Here is a 22248-nt window from a genome sequence, read left to right as displayed (position 1 = left end):
CAGATTGCAACGCAGGCCCAAAATAGAACAATTCACAAATTTCCCCCCAGTATTTCTGCACAATGCGTATTGTTTTGCTCCCTGTCCAGTGAACACAGAGTGATGGCAGAAGCAGTGGCTGTTGGGTAAATATGGGCTTATAGGCTTATCTACAGTCAATGTAATCAATACACTTGGAGGAAGGATGATGTGGTTACCATCTGTGTTATTGATCGGAATCATCTGGTGGAGCGATCATCTCCAGCGCCGTCAAAATATGAAGTCAGTCTGAGCTTCATGCACATGGAGCTGATATGAAATGTATAATAAACAAGGGATGTCTGCACATTACTGGATTTCAAAGCATTAAAATGTTCAGCAAAATTAGCAAAACCAAAAAAAAAAAAGTAATACAGTCATAATTATTGGGGTGAAGAAAAATGTTTCTTTCATCCATAAACATACTTCCAGCATATATTTCATATCAGTAAAACAGAATTTTATCAAAAGAATGAATCTTTATTGAGGGTTTCCCACTGGGATAAAAGTACTCCTGTTTTATTAAATTGTATTTCACAAAACAATAACTGTTAATTATATAATATCCTCTTGAAACGATAAGCTTTTGGATGAAAGACAATTCATTTAAATTCTTAGAGACTTGGCATCCTTTTCTGGACTATATGTGTTTATACGGACGAGCATGGACTGAAACATCCGGACACTTTCACTTTCAGTTTGCCTGATGTCTTTGTTATTTGAGGTTTGACTTGGAATGGGAAATGTTCTCGGTTCTGATGTTTGTTGTGCCTTTGTAATCTCAAGATGTTAATAAAAAATGTTGAAAAAATATGTATACACTAATATGATATGAAATAAAATATATATACACTAATATGATATGAAATAAAATATATATATATACACTAATATGATATGAAATACAACAATATTGATATTAAAAATTACATTTGAAAAAAAAATGTTTTAGGTACTAAAGATATTTTACAATATCAGTGCAAATAGGAGAACCTCCCCCATCCTGCTCTTTCTCTCGCGCTTTCTTTATCTGCCCCCTCCTCTCTCTCTCTCTCTCTCTCTGTCTCTCTCTCTCTCTCTCTCTCTCCCTCTCTCTCTCTCTCTCTCTCTCTCTCTCTCTCTCTCTCTCTCTCTCTCTCTCTCTCTCTCTCTCTCTCTCTCTCTCTCTCTCTCTCTCTCTCTCCCTCTCTCTCTCTCTCCTCGCGCGCTCCGTCACAGATTTCCGCTTCCTGCCCGGACACCAGCAGCTCGTGCAGTCAGTCCGCCGCCTCCACCGCGCTGCTCGACCCGCCTCTCTCACGGACCCGGTCGGACTCGGGCACCGGGGGCTCCAGCCGCCTGTCTGCCGCGCCGCGTTGCCATGTTCCCCCCGGCGGCGGGCGGTGATTAGCCCCGCTCGGATCGGCTCTCTCTCCCCGCCCGCGCCGCGCCGCGGAAGCCCCGGCAGCGCGAGCGACACACGGCCGCCGCCGCGAACAAGGCTCCTCTCCCCGGCTGAGCTCCGTCGCCACAGCCCCCCGCCGCCGGGATGTCGGAGCGCGGAGGGCTCCCGCGGACCGGGGGCGTCCCCTCGCCGCACATGCAGCCCTCCAAGCCGGTCAGCATCACCTCCAACCGGCCGGTCCACATGAACCTGTACGCCACCTGGGAGGTGGACCGCTCGTCGCCCAGCTGCGTGCCCAGGTAGGACCGGACACCGACTCAGTGTGTGTGTGTGTTGTTTACACCCGTGTGCTGCAGTGTGAGATGAAGGTGGGTCTCCCCTCGTCTCCAGTCCTGTTGGGGTAAATAGACAGAGCTGATCCCGGGTGATGGAGCTGCCCCCCCTCCTCCCCTACCCCCCCTTCCTGATCAATGCAGACACAAAAGATGGGCTGTACACAAAGCAGTGTGTGTCCATCTATAATGCAGCTGAAGTGCAGTGGGGGGGGGGGGGGGGGGGGGTGCTTCTCTTCGATCGTCGCGGCTGTTGATGGAAGTTGAGTTACCTTCAGGAGTGCGATGCAGCAAGGTCACGCAGGAGGCCAGACACTTTATCCACCTCATCCCCGAGCGGAGACGCTGACGGAGGCTCGTCCTGCGTGTGGCTGACAGACCTCGCCGGTAAACGGAGTGTGTGTGTGTGTGTCACGGCGCTGACAGAGGCCAGATGCTCTCTCTGGGTTGAGTCACACGTCAGGTCTGATGCTGGTGTTGGTTAGATTCCTCAGCGAACAGGTGCCTCCATGTCAGAGGGATCACAGGTAGACAGGCAGCGCTTTACGTTAGAGACAGCCAGTAGAAGGCCGGCGGAATCGCCGATCGTCTTGGTTCGTACAGCGAGAGGACGGCTGAACTCCGTCTTCACGCCGGCGCCGCTGTGACCTTGTGCCGTTGAGCTTCCCGTCGTACTGCTGGATCTGTCGGAGTCTCAAAGCGCCGCTCGTTGTGGCTCAGGTGGCGGAGGTGGGAGTGTCCCCGCTGCTCCCAGAGGTGTGTGACTAACAGCGCCGGTGTCAAACTGCTAAAATAACAGAGAAGGCGAGCTATTCAAGTGACGGCTTGATTAAAATTTTGCAGCTGAATAACTGGAGTTGGTTTACAGTAACACAACACACACGTTCATTTCAGTGAGTCTGAAGTGCATCCATCCCAAACAGCCCAGATGTTTGGTTACTTGAAGCGGTCATTGCCGGTTAAAAGCGCCACAGTCATCATCACACACGGCTCGCATGCTGACATTTTAATGCTGCTTACTGGAATGCTTCGGGGCTTTGCAGGGCTGGAAGCAAAGCTCCGGGGTCTGCCTCTCAGCGTTTGGGGGAATTCTGTGTCTTTATGTGCTCTTCTGAGTCAGAGATACAGTCGTGAATCTAGAGTTCGGTTCAAAAACATCGGTTCACTTCACCTTTATTCTCACATACAGATGAATGATGTAAGTTTTTTTTTTTGTTATTGGCATTTGAGTGATTTCACGCTGAGTAACCCGCACCACCTCCTCTGATGCTCAGCTTATGATTAACATCTTCACCGAGGCAATCACTGGGAATCAGAGGTCAAGTCACCAATGTCCTGCTGCCCAGAGATCAGCGGCAGCTGATCTCTGCTGCCCAGAGATCAGCGGCAGCTCCTTCCCGTGTCTTCACAACCCGGCGCCATGATCTAATCACTCCGTGGAAGAGTCTGCTGCTCTTCTCAGGCTCCCTGTAGCGATGCTCTGATGACGTAAACGAAGCGATCGACCTTCACTCCGGTCACGGTTACATTATGTTTTTTAGATCGGAATTATTTAGTCAGAATTAAAGTGCCGTCTTTCACCTTTACATGGGAACAGTGAGTCAGTGTGGAAACAGCTTTACAGAACCAAGGCTGAATGATTCTGAGTTAAACTGCTGCATCAATAAATATGAATCATTTTGTCCAGGATTGTTGTTGCAGGTCCGACAGGCAGTTCAGACCCGTTTCTCTGATTTTATCTATTTATAGAAGGGGATGTTTCCTGTTGTTTACTAATTTTTAAGGTCAAATTGGTTAAAGGGAGGAACATTTATGTGTCACTTCGGCTCTAAATAGGACTTCCACTTCTTTCAGCATTTTTCACATTTCTTGGTAGCGAGTTTCAGAGAAAAAAAATCAATCATACCAGACTCCAAAACATCTTTGTATGTAGTAAGGCTTTGATGACGGAAGAGTTTTCGTTTCTGCATGGTGCTCTAATTGTGATTGCAGTGATTGTTTTTTTTTCCTTTTGGTTGGAGCTTTTTTTGTTTTTCTCTGCAGCCGTCACGGTCCATAAATGTCTTCGATTTCTCTGCAGTTGCAGCAACATGGCGCCATTAAACTCAGAAAGCCCATGAAATAAAACAGGATATGACCGGGAGACCAGAGCAGAAGAAAGTGAGCCTGTCGTCTTCGCTGAAATAGGATTTCTGTCTCTGGCTGCTAATCCCAACTGAGGAGAACCTGCAACGGCGACGGACTCTGAATCAGTCCTGCTGACGGCGAGCGGAGCGTGGCTTATTTCCCCTCGTGTTGACATTCTTGTTGCTTAATCTTTGTTGCTGCAGTGTGCAGCACCAGCCCTCCCCTCCCTCCCCTCCCCAGTCGAGGTGTCGTTGCACTAACCTCTTCCTGTCTGCCCAAAACGCCGCTTAGTGTGTTGTTTACGCAGCGCCGGGGGTTAAACTGGTCCTCACAGGCACAAAACGCACATTCAGCTGCTTCCTACAAATCTCCACTCGAAGAGGAACCTGGGAAAAAAGGCTAAATATACAGATTCCGGGATTGTGGGTCTCGTGGTATTTTTGGTCATGTTCGGCGGGGGGGGTGGCGGCGGCAGGAAACTTCTCACAGCGAGGCAGGATATCGCTTATTTGAGCAGAAGTGAGTCAAATCTTGCGTCGGTTCTCAACTGTGACCGACCACAACCCCCCCCCCCCCCCCGAATGTTTGTCCCGAAGGGCACGAGAGCAGAGTCATCTGGAAGTCCAGCTCCGCCCGTCCCTTCCTGGTATCCGTCAACACGGCGCGAGAGAATCTGAGGTCACTCCTGCGTTCAGCCCTCCTGACCCCCTCATTCTTTACTCCAGAGGAATAAATCACTCCCCTGGCCCCGGACCAGCCCTGGCGGAGCGGGAGCAGTTGTCGTCGAGTTCCTCTCTCCAGCGTCTCTTTAGGGTTTTGCAGCGTCATCGGCGCACACATCAGGCGGAAAGGTTCCTCGGCTCTCGTCCCTCACCTCGGGGCGAGCGAGCAAACCCTGATCGTCTCGCTGATGAGTCCAACTGTTCTTCTGCTTGGCTTGGCGCCCCGAGTGCTGTGTGACATGGACAGCTTTTCATACCTCAATAATATCTATCCTGGTAACGTCCGCCGCTTCGGCCGTAAACGATTCCAAAAATGCTGCCACCAAGCAGCGGCGTTGCTGCAGCTACATCAGACATTCGGATTATCCACCATCTCTCTGACGTTGGGTTGTACCTGAAGCACAGCCGTAGGGCTACAGCGCTAACCTCCAATATATATGCTAATCTCACACAGCCGTCCCCTCATGCATCGGGGAAGCTGCAGCTCTCAGGTGCGCCTCGCTGCGCGCCGGCTGGAATGTGGATGGAGCCCGTCGGCGTTCACGCCACAAATGGTTTGGATTCCGGCTCCTCGCGCAGCCGCTCTCCCCGTCAGGTATTCCAGGAATGGCCCCGTCGCTGAGCTCTTCCCCCGTCCATCACTGAGGAAAGGCCTCCGTCTCATGACTCAGGACCATAGATGGCTGCTTCACTTTCGCTCGCCGCCGTTTCGCTGCTTCCTCTGGGCAGAGAGGTTAAACCGGCGGCACATTCCAGTGACGCTCGCCGACCCCTCTCTTTAGTTAATGCGCCTGTACGAGGTCGCTCATTCAGCCGCCAAGTAAGATTATTTGAAAATTACAAGCAGACCGCACAGAATAAAGCTAATTCAATGTGCAAAAAATGTAGTTTACTCCTCTTACACTGTGTTAATGCTTCTCTAATTCACTCAGACGTTCTCGTGTTTGTCCAAACAATATAAACAAAAGGCATATTGACCGCTCTTGTTATGTCCAGTATATTATGTGACACGGCTTTCATTGCTTCCTCTAATGCGCCGTGCTGGATCTAAAAGCCCCCGTGGGATTACCGCAGTGATATTTTTACCAGTCCAGGCTCGCATTTGCATTTGAATTGTATTAAGAAGTCGAAAACAGGGGCAGGAATTGAGAGTCCTGCTGCAACTTTGACGCATCTGGTGAATTCAAAAGTGTTTCGATAAATCGGGCTGATCGGGTACCTTGAAAAACCTTGGCTGAGGGGAAAGGAATGTCGTTGACTTGTTCAATTTTATTCAAATTGTACCAATAAGTAAATACCATAAGCACATTTTCGAGGCAAAAAAACCCAACTATAGAAGATAATGTCCGACATTTCAATTTAAAAGATTCTCTTTTGATAATCTTCACACTTTGATCATCTTCCAACCGAACCAAACGATCTCAGATGATCCTGAGGAAACCCAGACGTCTCTTGTCGTCACCAGTCGAGCGGCCTACTGGGATCCTCTCCAGCTGCTCTGAATGTACAATTAGGCTGAACCGATATCCTTCTGTTGACGTTCTCCATGAGGCGGGTGTCAAATGGCAGGAAACCGGTGCTCCGTCGTGAGGCTCGACCCTGTTAAATAAGCGGTGAGCGAGCACAAGAGGTCTAAATTTTCGAGAACCCTGGAGACTCGCCGTAACGCGCCGCTTTTAAAACGTTAGCGATGTTTCAATTTAAGCAACTTCTACCTTTTGAGCTCTTCGCTGTTTCTCGAAAGAGAATCAGCTCCGGGCCTTAAACGCCCCACACTAAAAATAAGCCCATAAATAAGTGAAAATGCCAGGGTCATTGCATTAAAAATGGATCCACCGGTCTGGTAATGAATACTGTTGGCGTGAGGAAACACAGGATGCTCTGAATTATACATCGTGCGTTTGTAAGACGCGTTTGCTGTAATTGCCCCGCGACACAATGGCGGGACGTCACACGCCGTTCCTCGGGTGTCAGCCCGCCTCCCCAACACGGCGTGCCGACGGAAAAGGAGCGGGGAGAGCGCCAGTAGAGACGAGTCGGCCGGTGTTCGTTGAGGCGCCTCTGGCTTCGCTGCGAGCGCCAGCGCCGCTCGCTGCTCCGCACAGCCGAGTGGCCGAGAGGTCTGAAGTTTCCCCTGCGGCTTGGCCTGGCCTGCTGGGGATGAAGGGAGTGTAAACCTCCTCCTCCTCCTCCTCATCCTCACCCAACTTTCCATGGTTATTTACCATTCCAGCCTCCGGCCCCGGGGAGAGATGGGACATGGTGGCACACATGACCATTATTGACTCGAGTGATCTGTTTATCCAGTGGCTTTGCGAAGACTCTGCTCTGTGTTTACCCTGGTGTTATTCAGAACAATATTATTTCAGCGGGACCGGCGAACCGGTTAAATATTTGGTTAACCACTAAAATGCTTTTCTCAGCAGCTTGACGGCTTTAAAAAAAAAAAAAAAAACTGCAGCGAAACCTTCTCACCCAGCTTTAAAAAGCTGCTAACCCACTCAAAACTCCCAACAGTGGCGTAAAGACTCCTTGATGGACCTTTCCTAAGAATAAAATCTGCAGAGGCTTGAAAATGAGTCAGAAGAAGAAGAGGATCTGCTTTGGTTTCTCGCTTCCAAACCTCTTGCTTCACATTGAATTTGCAGCATTTGTAGTATGACTGCACTATATTAGGTGAGCATGTGATATTTATATGGAATTAATATAAAGAATTAACTTTTTTTTTCCCCAAATAACAGTGCTCTTTCTCTTGGCTCCAAATTACACTGAACGCGATTGGATTATTCTTTCGTCATTTAAGCCTGATTCAACTGCAGTGAACTGTGTCCCTATCTTCTTATTTATGATAATCAAATGCAATATGACAGCAGTGATTTAGTCACAGAAGTGCAGCTGACTAATTATTGGCCCGTGGAGAATTTCAGAACCACAGAAAATTAACCGTAAATAGTCTGCAAGCTCAAATGCAGACGCACCTCTGAAGCGGGGAAAAGATCGTTTTAATAACAAATCGTGTCCTTATCCAACTTCTTTTGGGAAGTAATTGTGCTTTTATTGGACTTTTGTTTCATATTCAAACTTAAGTTAAGTTGATTTTGCAGGAAAGCACAGGGGGAGCGTCGCGCTCACGTCTCAGAAATTAGAAAACAAAAACTCTGCTCCCTGTTAAAAATAGCCCCCGTCCCCTGAAACCTCCTCTAATGGAAGGGAAACACGAGCCGCTGGCGTTTAACCGATTTGCTCTGTTAACATTTGGCAGATCCTCACCGCTGCACGTCGTCGGGACTCTGTTTTCCCGCAGACGACCCCGTCTGGCTTGTTTTCACTCACCTGCAGCAGCTACACATCAGTATTTGACAAGCTGCTGGTGGGTAAACTCTGCTAACTAAACACTGTCAGACACTGTAAACCCACTTCAAGACAAACCGGGAGCTTTGACGCAACCTGTTTATACAAAAGTGAAATATCTGATGTTTAATTTGCAAATTTTTTTTTATACAAATACAAGCAGTTATTCTTCTCAGATCTGGCAGGATCGCAGTGCAAATGATACGGAATTAGTCTTTGTGTGGCTAAGCAACTTTGAAAGCGATTGTGCGTTGCTCATGAGACAGAAATCGTTCGGCGGCTGGTTTCTCTTGACAAAAGGGTCTGAGAGCAAAAGAAAGCAGTTTGTTTCCTCTGCAGCGCTGCAAAGGTTGCGGTGGGTCGCCCTGCGCCGCCGCTGTGGTCTCAGGAGGCCTTCTTTGTTGCGGTATTGTAATGTTTCAGTGTGTTTTGGCTGTGGAGTCCCAGACCCCCATCTGGTAGACGACATTCGCACACACACACACCTCAACAGATTTCCATTTCTAAGGTGTGGTGGCACCTCTTCACACACATTGTCACTGACATAAGCTTTTGCTTTTAGCTAATGCGTCCCGAACAAGGACACAGAAGCGTCCAGTTACATAAAAAGACGGGGCGTCCGCTGAACATAAACCAGGCTGAATAAAGGTGCCCTCGCACGTTAATCATATCGCCCAAAAAAAGCTGCACTTTCCATTTGATGTTACCTTTTTTCTGTCCCGTTGAAACCTGAACCTGAAAGATAGGATGGAGAAGTAAAGCGCAGGGTAGTTGGGAATAAATCTCCACTGGCTGCAGACCGCGGCGTGTTTACATTCTGCACGTCTCCAGAGGATCTCGGGAGGAGACGCTGTCAGGAACGTTTTGAGCAGTCGCACAAGCCCACATGAAAAGACTCTCGGCAAACAGGCGGCCTGTGAAACCAAACTTTCGTCTGCATCGGTGCAGCCGCTGTGCGAGACGCGCATGCAAACACTGCGTGCATGCGTCTGTAATCCCCTCCTGCTCGGGTTACACACCGACTCCCCTGGGTGATAACGCAAGCTTGTAATGCACTTAACGCAGGTTGACCTTGACACAGTGTCCCTGTTAGAGTTGCTGGCGGTAATTTATTGACGCTTCTGCAACTTTGTGCTGATGTGACTCACGTGCTTTTGATTGCTTTTTTTTTCTTTCAGAAGTTTGTTCTTCTTGTGCAACACTTGGATTATATTATAAAGTAAATTATGTACATGATTATAAAGCTCTAACTCTGAACTAAAAAATTAGCCATGTTTTTTTTTTTTTTTTTTTTTTTTTTTAGCTCATTTGCATTGTCCACAGATACGTCTAAAATAATAAGTTGTGGTTTGATTTTTGGCTTGCGGATCATTCATTGAAGAGCTCGAATGTCCTCCTCATGCTTATATGAGGTTTCTCCTCCGAGAATGCTAAAACATGCATTGGTGAGAGAGTTCGGCTAGCCTGTCTTGTCGGCTAGCTGCCGACAGCTGCTAGCTGTATAATGGACAATGTTTTAGCCAATGAATTGCGTGATGCGGGTCTCGACTATTGGTCCTCCGACATGTCAATCACGCTGAAGAAATGCTTGTGTCACGCCTTCAAGCGCGCTTGTAGGAGCAGTAGAGCAGGTAGGATGGTCTGGCGCATGCGCGTTTTTCAAAAAGCGAGTAACGGACGTTTGGCTGTGACTTTTTCGAGAAAATCATCCATTATACCTTTTAAGTTTGATAAAAAGGCACATGAAGGCCACGTTGCTCTAAAAAGGCCCTGTTTACGTGACGTTACAAGTGAAAGTGTATCGTTTCTACATCGTCCTTTCGGCAAAGTTGCTCCATTTACATAATGTTTTCAAAACAATGTCTGTTTACACGCAAACGACAATACAATCTCTATTTACTACGGCTGTGGTGTACAACAGCAGCATTTCCACCTGTTTTAGACTGTTTCCACAGCAACGGAACCTGAGCAATTTCAAGAAGTTGGCTTTTCAGTGACACCGAGCGCCGTTGTCGTGTAAATGTGCAATGAAAACGGAAACTTATTCATTCCACAAGTCATTAGTAGTAAAGCCTCGATGCAATAGGTTAATCGATACTAAACCTCTCTCGCCTCACAGCATGAATTTCCATGACTTTTCTGAGCAGAATTTACATGTTCTTCTTTTGGGATCAAGTTCTCTACGTGCATTTGAAGTCAACCGATGAGCCGCTAGTCTCTCTGAGACTGGACTGGTCATCTGGCTCCCTGTTAGCTGGGATTGGCTGCAGCATCCCACAACTCTAAACCTAATAAAACGGTATCAGAGATTTCTGGTTTTGACCAGTTTGCAGTCAATTTCTTTGTTTCTGTCCCAGTGTCTTGTCGCCAGTCCATCGCCCTCGGCTACCCTGTCCCACTTCCAGCCCACCATGGGCGCTGCACTGAGGCTCGAGTGGCTCCGATTGGTCAACCTGATCTGATATGATCGGCCAGTTTCCAATCCAGCGTCGAGCGGTCGCAGCAGACATCGAGCCGCGATGGCATCGCCTCCTCCTCTAAACTGGATTAGGCGGGGGCTCTGCTCATTAATCTGTAATCGCTTTAACGAAGGGTCAATTACATTGACTGGGTGTGTGTGTGTGTGTGGGTCTGCGCTTCTGTCTAACTGTCAGACAACAAAGAGACTATTCGGCTGTCTGTACATGTGGTAAGGCAACATTTAGAATGTGTCGGGTAGATTTTCGCTTTCTAACTTTGTGGCAAACAAGCGATGAACTTTGACAGATTATCACGGCTGCACGAGTCTCCACAAGTGTGTGTTTGTATGGAAAAGGTTACCCTCGTTCGGAGCTCACATGCCTCGGTGTGTCCTTGCCTGTGGCCGCGGGAAGTAGAGCAAGACGGGAGGAGATGCAGGAAGCGAGAGGCCGAATGAAGGAGCTGGAGCGCTGGAGCGAGGGGAAAGCGTGCAAACCCCTCCACCGACCTGTTCCTTCCATTCACCCAGTCGAAATGTGTTGATGGGAGAGAGTGTCCCTCTGGAGGAAAGTTTGGTGGGTTCCCAAAGGACATCGACAAGTTTGTGTTTGCACAACCATATAAAACATTTCCTTGAGGCAGACAGCGTTTCAAGTGACAGACGGCAGCAGGGCGAAGCAATAAAAACACTCCCAACAGAAAATAAGCAAAACAAAGTCGATGGGGTCTTCAGCGGCGTCTCCGGATCGCTCTGTTTTCCTCGCCTCATTGTGTCTCATCAGCGCGGGCACTCGGTATATGTTTCACTGTCACGGCGAGGAGACCACTTCCATCATCGGGCGCATGCGATGTGTTGCTGCGCCCGTTCTGCACGGCGTCACATTGAATAAACAGCTACCTGAACCCGCCGCTGCTCTTCGTGGAGGGGATCGCGTCGCCTATTCGTCACCTCGCATGTTTGTACGAAGGACGGCCATGAGCGCTTCTCCGTACCTCGGCACCTCGGTGCGTTTTCACGCCGATCGTCGCCCTCAAGCACCGTCTCGACGGCGCTCGTCACGCCGCATCGATTGACGGGTGCCTTCATTCTGCGTTTTCACGGCCAGCGACACGCTCGGCGGTGTGATTTTCATTGAAGCGTTTGGCCTCAATCAATGTCCGCGCTGACCTCGCCATTAAACGCCGCTCCGCTGTGTCTCGGCGCCGCGCTCCGCAGAGAGCAAATCGTCTTGCAGCCTACATCCAATAGCTCTTAGCAGTGTGTGTGTGTGTGTGCGCGTGTGTGTGTGTCCTGGCAGGGTGTTGTTGCTCCAGGCTAAGTGTCGGCTCATGTCAGCAGGAGGACTCTTCACTCCAGACTAGAAGGCTCAGCAACAGGAAGAAAGAAACGGGGAAAGAGGGAAGACGGGATCAGGCGTCTCCGGGGCGCTGGCGGAGGAATGATGAAGTGAAGGGTGACAGTCGCCTGGCTCCACACTTCTGCACGCTTTCTCTCATTTCAGGCTCTCTCTCTTTCATTGAGGGACTTCGCAAAGCTCGGCTGTCGCCTGATAAGCAGCAGCTGTTCTGGGGATTTTTGCACAAACTTGCGTCACTGCAGCTTGAATCCGTACGGGAACCAAACGCCACGGCGCGTTCGCTTTCTCATGCCAGGGCCGACCTTTCCTACCTGCCGAACAGCGAACCCAAAGTTTACATCCAGCATGTCAAAGGAATGATGGGATGGAATGATTGAACTCCTCAAAAGATCTTAAGTCTCGTATTGGTACTCTTTATTAGCAACAGCTAAATGTTGGTACTTATCTTTCGAAATAGTGCACAAATCCAGTGAAATGTTCCGTACTGATCCGATCGTGTTGAATCAAAGGTGATTTCCCTTCAAACGAAGGAGTATGGCCGCTCATCGTCAATGTCAGGTCGGAAGAAAAAAGGAAGGAGATCTGTGTATCATTGCACGGCTCGTCGAGCAAGACGGACGGAGGCTGACGAGAAGAGGTTGATGAGAACCGGGAGGAGAGGAGGGGGGAGGAGAACGCAAGCCGGGAAGAGCGGGATTAGGCTGCGGAGGAGAGGAAATATGCTCGAGTGGGATGAAGGTGAGAATAAGGGTGGGGGGGTGGGCGGGGGAGTGGAGGAGTGGAGGGGGCTGATGGGAAGAACAAAAAGCAGGAAGGCAGGCCAGGCTTTATCGGTGAAGGGCAACATCAAAGCCGGGGTGACTTGGTGAATGAGAAAAAGAGCAGCTGGGCCAAGAGGAGGAGAAACGGCAGCGAGACGTGAGCTGATGGAGGAATTAGCTCTGCCTCTCTCGCTCTCTCTCTCTCTCTCCTTCTCATTTCGTTCCTCCCCCTGGTGGCTCCTCGTCCTTTCACCTCTCCATCAGTCTCTCCTTTATCCCTCTCCTGCCTGGTTGCCTGCGAGCAGCTGAGTCTCTTCTCTCTTTTATCTGGGCTGCTGTCCCAGTCTTGTCTGTTCCTCACCTCCTCTGATCCGCCGTTCCGCCCACCGTAACCGTTACGTCTTACCTCCCCCAGAAGCCGTCACAGATCTGCGTTTTCACCTCTGCTGCCATTGTTTCTGGGGCAGTCCGCTCTCGCTGTACCCAATCGCAAACTATCTGAACCGGCGTGCGTCCACCTGCCGTCACAGCTCCAGCACCAGCGCCGCCGCCTTGTCGTTCCGCCCTCGTCGTCCTCGTGGCCTTTCCGACAGCGATGCCTGGAACCGTCACTTATTTTAAGCACCGTTTTGGCTCGAAGCGTCTGCGAGCTAATGTGTGTCTTTTGCCCGGCCAAAGCATAAATTGATGTAATGAAGGGAGTTGGGGGAAAAAAAAAAAGCCAAACACAAGCAGAGCTCACACCAGTGTCTGGATGAAAGATCTAATTATGACACTGAATCCTTAATTGCTGATTTTGTGCAGTTTTGTATAGAAGTGATGTTTTTCTTTGTTGCTGGCTCCTGCAAAGTGCATTGCTGTTTTTATGAAGACTGGCTTTATGACTTATTAACCTGTATGTAGGCGTTGTTGAGCGTTTCTGAAACTATTTTAATCCATTTCAGTGAATCGGATGAAACAAAGGAGGCTTTGTCTTTCATCCATTGTATCAATAGTGTGTTTGTTCTGTTGTTAGTGTGTCCTATTGTCTGGTTCATCCTTCAGTTGCTTCCTATCGTTTGTTCTATATATTCCATCCTTCACTGGTTCCACCATTGGTTCGTTCTATCCTCGCTTTCAGCGGCCAGTCATGTGTTTCGTTCCCTCATCTTTTTATTGTTTGCAGAAAAAGCCCCATTGGTGATTTGCTGTTAGTTGTTCGTTCTACTGTCTGTTAATGTGCTTCCTCTACAGTTCATTTGTTCATTCTATTAGTTTTATTGCTCATTCCGTCATTAGTTTGTTCTATTGCTTGTTTATTTGTTCCATAGATATTTCAGTCTTTCGGTTCGATTGTTCTGTCGTTCATTCTTCCATTCAGGTGAGATCCATGAGTTGATTTGTACCATCGTGTCACGCAACGTTCCTCAGGTGGTTATATAGATAAATATAAAATAAAGGATTGAATTGTGCACTTAAAAGTGTCCTGAAGCCAGTAAATGCCGGACTTGTGCTCTGTGGCCACAAACGCAACGCCTCCCGGAGACACCATCAGGTCAGCGCCTCTTCCCGTTTGTGACGCTCTGCTTGCTTCACAGATTGAACGGAGGCCATAGGGTGCTATCTGTCACTACTGCTGGGAAAAGACGAGAAAAACACACATTCTGCTTATGTATTTCTGCGAGCCATTTGTCTAAAGGGTTACATAACATTCTGCTCAGTGTAATAAGTGTGCGTGTGTGTTGTGGCTGTGATTGGCGAGCTGGTTTTTATGTGATGGTGTGCAGATCGCTATAAACTGTTGTAAAGTGTAAAGAATGACACTAAAGATCAATACATGTCAAAACAATGTGTTTCTTTATCAGGCCTCCATTTTTTCCCCCCCCCCTTTTCATCTCTGTTTTTCTTTTGGTTCATTCGTGTCATGTCGGGGGGAAAAAGCCGAGCTGCTGGCGTGCCGGTGTTGTTTACGTCCCTCAGCGATCCCCGCGTCCCTTCCAAAATTTCAGTCCACTCCAGGGATTTGATTAATAGCCAGCGTGTGAAGCTCACTCGCTGCCGCTCGCACGCCGCACTGTCAAAACCTCGCAGCCTCCCTAAACGAGGCGGCAGCCGCCCACGTACCGATACGCACGCCAGATAGCTCACTTTAACAACATCCATGGGAAAAAGAGAGAGAGAGAGAGAGAGATGCCCGCCCACCTACACGTAATCACACGCACTAAAAGCTCTCGTCGAAGAGCCATGACAGGACTGTCAAAAGGTCCACACACACACACACACACACACACACACACACACACACACTTTCTGCTGTCATGGAAGAATGGCTTCTGTTCTGCTTTCACATTAAATATGAGTCAGAGCGCTGGAAAACACACCAAGAGACGCATATAGCTGTATGGGAAAGTCGCATACTGCACACTCAGTGGTGCATGTAGCACAGTGTGACACACACACACACACACACACACACACACAGAAATGTTACGTATAACCTGTAACCTACTTATGCCAACTTGCACACGCCCACTCTGTTGCTGCGACTCTTTCTCCCACACACACACACACACACACACACACACACATACAGAGAGGTCGGTTTTGACAAACACGTTCACACACTCTCTTCACCGACACACACGTGCGGCGGCAGAGCGATGCGCTCGCATGCACACGCGTGGTCGATGAGATGAGTGCACGATGAGCAGATGCAGGCCGAGCTCGGTGGAGAGCGGGAGTGTGTGTGTGAGAGTGTGAACCAGCTTGTTCTCTCTCGCAGAGGTCAGACGTGCGTTTCTGATCCTGCGTGCTCGTTGCACAGATGTTCGGCGGCGTCTCACGTCTCGACCTTTCAGATTCCACCGTTGTCTCCCTTCAGTTGGGTTTGATGTATTTATTAACCAGTGAGCATGAAAACGTTTAAAGATGATGAATATTTCGAGAGCGATCTCGCGTGCGTCCACCTGTGGATGGATTAAGAAGAATCGGCGTGCACCAGCCGTGTTCTGTTCACTACAGATTCTTCTGGACTCAGCGCGGGGTCATTTCAGCCGAGAGGCCGGAACCCTCCGTTCGCCTACATCCAATTAAAGTGCGATCATTTCTTCAAACGAGGCCGCGGGTGTGATTCGTCATGCTCCGGGTAATCTCAGCCTGTCAATTAAGGATGTGGAGATAAGAAGGATACGTCTTCTGCTGCCGAACCCCGTCTTCCTCATCTGATAATGACGCGCACAGCGGAACGTCTGACGCTGGAGACGACTTTGAAGTCTTATTTATTCCGTTTAGAGTCCGCCGAAGCAGCTACCGTAAACAACAACAAAAAGAGCAGGGTTTTTTTTTTGGTAAAAATCAAGATTCATGCAATTATTGCTGGTATTTTTAGTGGCAAAATTATTTGGAAAGCATCAAAAGTCAGAGAAGAGGACGGCTCGGATGCAAGGAAGGACGACGGAATCGATGCAAATCGAGTTTTGGGCGAAAGAAAGAGACAAAGATCAAATTAAAGGGGGAAATGCCATTTAAAAAAAAGAAAAGGATGGAGGAGCTGGCCGGTTGCACAGATCTCGCAGAGGAGGGGTGAGTAAAAACACGAGTGGAGGGAGGAGCAGGGCGAACAGAGCCGCTATCAGAAGAGACAGATGGAGAGGACGGAGAATCGCAGAGCGCCAGAGGGGGAATGGAAAGATTTCTGAATGGAGGGCAGGAGATGAGAGGCGGGGGGGGGGACACGGTCCCTCTCTCTCTGTTGGCGGACAGTGGTGGACAGCTTGAGCTACTGGGAAAGATAAGAAACGGTGAAACCGTAAATCCCAGACATTAAAAAAAAAAAGAAAGAAAAACCCATTCATAAGAGGTTGTAAAGCACGGCGGCGGCACGCCTCCCCTGTTTCTCATGCAGGCTTCAAAGCTGATTGATTAGATCTGTTCAGATGTGCACGTAAACACACAATGTCAAGTGGAGGTGGACGCAGTTATGGCTCCTTTTAGTCGCGTCGGCTCCATTCCACTTGTAATCGCCCTGAACTGAAGACCCTGCCGGAAAAAAACCAAACGTCTCTTTCATCGCTCGGCCGAGCCTCGGTGGCTTCTCCACGTCTCGAGCCTGGAACTTATAAAAGCCCTTCTCTGAGGTTGTCCTCAAACCCCCCCCCCCCCCCGGAACTGAACGGCAGTAAAAGTGGGCGGAAGGACTGGAACGGCGAGGGGACGACGTCCCCCGAAGCCATTAGCTGATGAAACGGAGCTGGATCGCACGTCTGTCTTCGCTGTTGATATTTATCGAGTCGCTCTCTCTTTGGACGTCAAGGTCAGAGCCTTTTACTTTTGTCCCTCCGTTTGTTTCGTGTTTGTAATTTACGGTGCGAACGTGCAAAGTATGAAATCCAAACGATGACCTAAATTAAATGCATAAGTTAAAAAAACTTTCTAAGAAATAAATCTACCGAAACCGACACTCGGATCAAATTAAATCAAATATTCAAGGGACTGCTGCTGTGAAGGCCTCTAAACTCACTCCCTCGGATTCTCCGAGACTGAAGCATCCATGTGTATTGATCAGCTGAGCCATAATTAGCTTCCTGTGTGTGTGTTTGTTGTTGGTTCCCTTCCTGTACTCGGTAATGAGCAGACGGCGCTGTCAGTCCGTACCGTGCAGCGGCAGCAGGACTGGCGAACACTGACGAGAGCTAAATCCGGACCAGACTGCACGGACTACGACTGAGAGCAGATCACATGCCGGTGGACCGCCGCTTCTCCTCCACGTGTCGACTGGAAGACGACCGTCCAGAGGTTTCCCTGCGAAGACGCTCAAAATACTGACAGACCTCAGTGGGGCTTTTGGCATTTCCGGAAGATTTGCAATCAGGCACACACAGAGCTGTCACCAGATTAGGAAGCAGCGCGGTAAGATAATAGCTAATTTGCATTGATTGCAAGCGTCTTCTCAGCATCCACCTTGCTGCGTCTAATAAGAGCTTCTTTTTTTTTTTTCATCTGTTCATCAAATGAAGCCACAGATTTTTCTACTCGGTGTCATTGATCCCATTTCTGCTCATATGGTTTGAATAGCACTCACAGGAGTTGAAGAATACATGAAATACAACCAATAGATAGGTTGGTGATTGAGTTTGCAGACCGATATACTGATAAAAACATGATTTAGCATTGATTGAAAAACAGTCCAAACATTATGGACTGACAAAAATCTCAGAAAAATGTGGTTAAATCGACTTTAAACTACTTGAACGAGGCTGAAATAGGAAGATAAGTTAACTTCACCTCCTAATCTTAGACAAAATAAAGTTTTATCGGAGATAAAGCAACATGAAAATGTGCCCTTTATCTCGAGCCCAATCAAACCAGCCAAGATGCAAATTTCGGATTTGCTTCACAAAGTCACAGTGTGTTGGACGAGTGTCCTCCTGGGAACGCCAAGGCCGCTTCTCAATAGATACAAACCCAAACAGTGGAGGGAGCCGATCGACTGTTCAGAAGAATCGATGCGGTTAAACGGTTAAAATTTGTGTGTGTGTGTGTGTTTTCTGGTAATACAAACCGAAGTAAATGAAATCCCAGTCACACACACACACCTTTCCTCTCGCTCTCCCTCATGCATGCAAGCAGGGATCTTCTTGTCATTAGCGGCGTTCGCCGGCTCCTTCCCCGCTCGCGTTCCGGGAGCGCCGGTCTGCCGCACCGATGTGGGCGAGCGTGGAGGAAGCCGGAGCGTCGCTGGAGTCTGCCTGCCGCCGTGAGCCGCATGCTAATCATCCGTCCAGGCCGGAGGCGGGGGACCGTACACCCCGTATACACACACACACACACACACACCTACACACAGTCGCTGTAATGTCTCTCAATTTTCCCCCGCCCCGCCTTTTTTTTTTTTATTTTGAACAGAATCCTCGCCCAACGCCGCGCCCCGTCCACTGGCAGCGCCCGCCTCCCGCCAGAGCCGATTGGCCGGCGGAGGGTCGCGGATGAGAGGCAGAGCAGACTGCAGAGCTTTCATGACTCATTCTGCTCTGCAGGCAGGTTGTGCTCCTTTTCTTAGGAGGTGGAGGAGGGAGGAGGGGGGGTGTTCACGTGAAGCTGCACCCTCTGTGGTGGTCTGGATCTCCAGCTTTCGGAAAAGTCCGGAGAATTTTCAGGGGCGCCGCGCCGCCGACCTTGAAAACACCGGCCGGCTCGGCGTTCCCGGCTGTGAAAGCTTTCCTCCCGGCCTCGCGGCGCTGAAGAGCTATTGATTCAGAGTCGGCAGAACAAGAGGAGCAGAAAAGTGCCCCGGTGTTATGAGTCAGTTGTGTTCATTATTCTGAGCTGGTTTCTACCAGCCAGCGTCTGAGTCACGCTGGATAAATCACACTCATGAAAATGTAGGCTAAATTAGCCGCTATTATCATCGAGTGGTTTCTGCGCAAATTAAATCAGACACCAATAAAGCTTTTTGGATCGTGGATTATTTTACATTTCTTTAATTGCATTTGATTTTATTTGATTCATTAGTTGTACTGTCGGCGGTGGCCTCGGTCTGCTCTTGGTTTTTCCACTTCCTAATTGCGCTCATATCTTTTCAAAGTCACTGCTTTCTGTAGTAGAAAACATTCATGTGCGTCAGCGTTAACCATCATCATCATCATCATCATCGTCGCGATCCATCCTCCATCGTTATTTGCCATCATCAGCATCCATGATCGTAATCATCATCATTATTATTGATCATTATCAGTCGTCGTCGGCGATCAGTCACTGTTATCCTCCATTATCTAACGTTGTTTTTCATCCGTCATCATCATCATCATCATCATCTTCACTTGAGTAAATGAGCGCGGTGCCGGTTTACCCACAGCGGGGAGGAAACGAGCATCAGAGAGTCCCCGTCCGCCCGTTGTTTTTTAATGACTACATTTTAATGTCTCCAGACTTCATCGAGTCTGTGCCGTTAAATTGCCGAAATCACGAAACGATACGTTTGAGAGTGAAATAGGAGCCTCGTGCTTTAATGACACGTTTCTTCAGGAACTCATTACTTCACAGTTTCTCAGAACAAAAGCTTACCTTAAACTGCGCCGCTTTAAAGCTCGAACGCGTCCGACCACGCGGCGGCGGCGGCCTATTTATATTCCAGCCCGGCTCGCTGCTGCCACTCATCTTTTGTTGTAATGATGCGCGCCGCGAGCCGGAGATGAGCTTTCAGATGAATTATGCCGTTTGCATCTTGATATAAATGCGCGACGAGGAGTTTGGGGGGGGGGGGGGGGGGGGGGGGGGGGGGGGGGGGGGGGGGGAGTGAAGGAAAGACTCGGCGCTGTTCCTCCAAACTGTTGACATCTTCACAGGCTGTCTCCACTTAGCCTGCAGCTATTTTCAGACTGTTGTTAGCGAGCAGCCAAACGCCGGTTATTTCTGCTCTGCGTCGAAGGTCTGACTCTTCCCGTCTCTGTTCACCTGCCTGCTCGTTTAGTGAAACTCCGTTTCTCCGTTTGTCTTCTGTCCCTGCGTTTTGGCGGAGGGGGTGGGGGGCTCGTGTTATCGCGCGGTATGCGCGGCGCCTGCCGATAAGCTTATTGGGGACCTCGGGATCAAAAAAGCGCCCGCGTGATGTTTTAAGCCACGTCGCCTCCCCCCGGCCTTGCTCTCTCTCTAAAACACAAACCCCACACACTTTTTTCAAAGTCACAAACGCAACACGCGAACGCTCAAAGTCCGCCGTGTCGGCCCGGTCACCTGCTCGCCACGCTCTATGGGCGCTGTGGAAACTTTCTCTTTCATGTCTGCAGTTGTTTCATCTTTTTTAAAAAAAAAATAAAGAAAAAAGTGTGTGTCTGTGTGTGAGGGCCACTAAGCCGGCCCGTAAATCTATCGGCATCAAAGTGACCGGGGGGGAAGGGAAAGGTTGGGGAAGTGGATGAAAGGAGTTTGGCCGATTTTACTGGAAAAAAAATGCTCATAAACACACATCGACTAGAGTGTGTGTGTGTGTGTGTGAGAGACTGAGGCCATGTTCACACTGGAGGTGTGAATCTCTGCTCTTGACCAGAGGCTGTTCAGTGAGATTCAGTCTGACTCACGGTGACATTTCGAACATCGAACCAGAACACGTCGGATAAACATGCCGAACGGCTTTTATGCCGATTTTCACAAGAAGGCCGCACACAGTGCCCTCTGCATGTTCTCCCTGTGCATCAGTTTTCTCCATCCACTCCGGGTTTCCTTCCTTTAGTCTGATAAAACCCTATTTTCCCCTCTTGCTGTCTTGTCAGGACGTTATGGTTAAAATTATTATCACAGGAAGCACAAACGCGTCAACATCATCTTGTACTTTGTTGATTTGTTGCTCACAGTCCAACGTCGAGAACTGGTGAGTCAAGGACGTACTGGTCCATTTAATGGAGTGATCATGAGTCTGAAGGTGAGGCGGAGGCAGGGGAGCTAATAAAGCGGGGGCGGGGGGGGAAGACTCAGAACCGACGCCGCCATTGATCGCCGTCGCCGAGGGGAGGAGGGAGTGTCATGTTGCCAGAGAAAGGAGATGAGTTACTGCAGGGCAGCGGTTGTCCTTAAGTAGTCTTTAAAGGAGGAGACGGTGGCCTGACGATGATGATGAGGAGGAGGAGGAGGAGGAGGAGGAGGAGGAGGATTGGGAGGATGAAAGATTAAGCACGGTTAAAAGCCGAGAGAAGAAAACAAACGAGACGGCGTGGCGTGAAGGTCGGCGCTCCGGCTGTTTTCTCTTTACACTGTGTGCTTAACATGTTGTTTAGCTTGTGTGACACGGCAAGGTCACACACACACACACACACCCTCCCCCCCCCCGACCGGCTGTCGTCAAGGGAACGGCAGGCACCTTCAACTTAAAGCCACAGACGTTTGCGCGCCGCTGACCACTCAGACACGCTGCCTTCACCTTCCGATCGGGAGATTTTTCTGCCTGGAATCGTCCGTTAAATATCATAATCCCTCATAACCTCAGAAAGGTCTTGGTTAGACCTCGATACGGGTCTCGGCGGCAGAGATTCCGTCTGGACTGTCTTCGACCACTTGAGCCTCAAACCTCTGATTGACGCCACTTGATTGGGGAAAAAAAATTCAGGTTGTGGAACCGAAAAACAACCCTCAGATGGTGGTTGGTACTTTTGGCATACAGTGCTGGAGTTTGCACGTTCTCCCTGTGGATTTGTGAGATTTTTCTCAAGGTCATCTTGTTTCCGACTAGAGGTCGTCTCTCTGTGTTTTTCCCTTTGGTGGATGGTAGATCCGTCCAGGCCATGCCTTCACCCCACACGCCTTCTTCTGGGAATGCTTCACAATAACAAGTAGTGGAAATCTGCGCCGTGGAGGGATCAGTCGCACCAAACTGAGGGCGTCACACTTCTGAGTGAAGAGTCCAAATCTTTAAGAACTCTGGATGAAGACTTTGGGGAGTAATGAAATGCAGTCACAGAAAAAAACCCAACTAAAACTCCTCCAAAAATCTCATTTTAATTATAAATCCATAATTTTAACTTGTGATCACTATAAGTCCCACAAATTTGCGCAATACTTTGCACGATGATGTTCCCCATTCCGAGACGGATCGTCTCGCTCTCCTGCTTACAGATGTTTGTTCACAATCATGTTGCAGTCGTAGCTTCTTGAAGTCCTCGAAATATTGTTCCAACTTCAAGCACGATAATCTGACCTCTAAGTGGACGGACGTTCGAGAAAACGAGCGTCTTGCTCCATAAACTGAAAAGTTGCCGACGGTTGTCG

General features: G+C 49.1%; 1 protein-coding gene across 1 annotated transcript in view; it reads left to right on the top strand.

The window, feature by feature from the left end:
- Positions 1-1257: 1257 nt before the first annotated feature.
- pacs1 (phosphofurin acidic cluster sorting protein 1) overlaps positions 1258-22248 on the top strand; it is a 38505-nt gene continuing 17514 nt past the window's right edge. The window contains exon 1 of the mRNA XM_030118897.1: positions 1258-1701. Coding sequence (XP_029974757.1) covers positions 1547-1701 — 155 coding nt within the window. The 5' untranslated portion in view covers positions 1258-1546. The remainder of the gene's footprint in view (positions 1702-22248) is intronic.

The sequence above is a fragment of the Salarias fasciatus genome, chromosome 3, assembly GCF_902148845.1.
Source record: "Salarias fasciatus chromosome 3, fSalaFa1.1, whole genome shotgun sequence".
Lineage (NCBI taxonomy): Eukaryota > Metazoa > Chordata > Actinopteri > Blenniiformes > Blenniidae > Salarias > Salarias fasciatus.
Note: the sequence above shows the minus strand (reverse complement) of the source record. Positions and strands in the feature narration are given on the sequence as shown.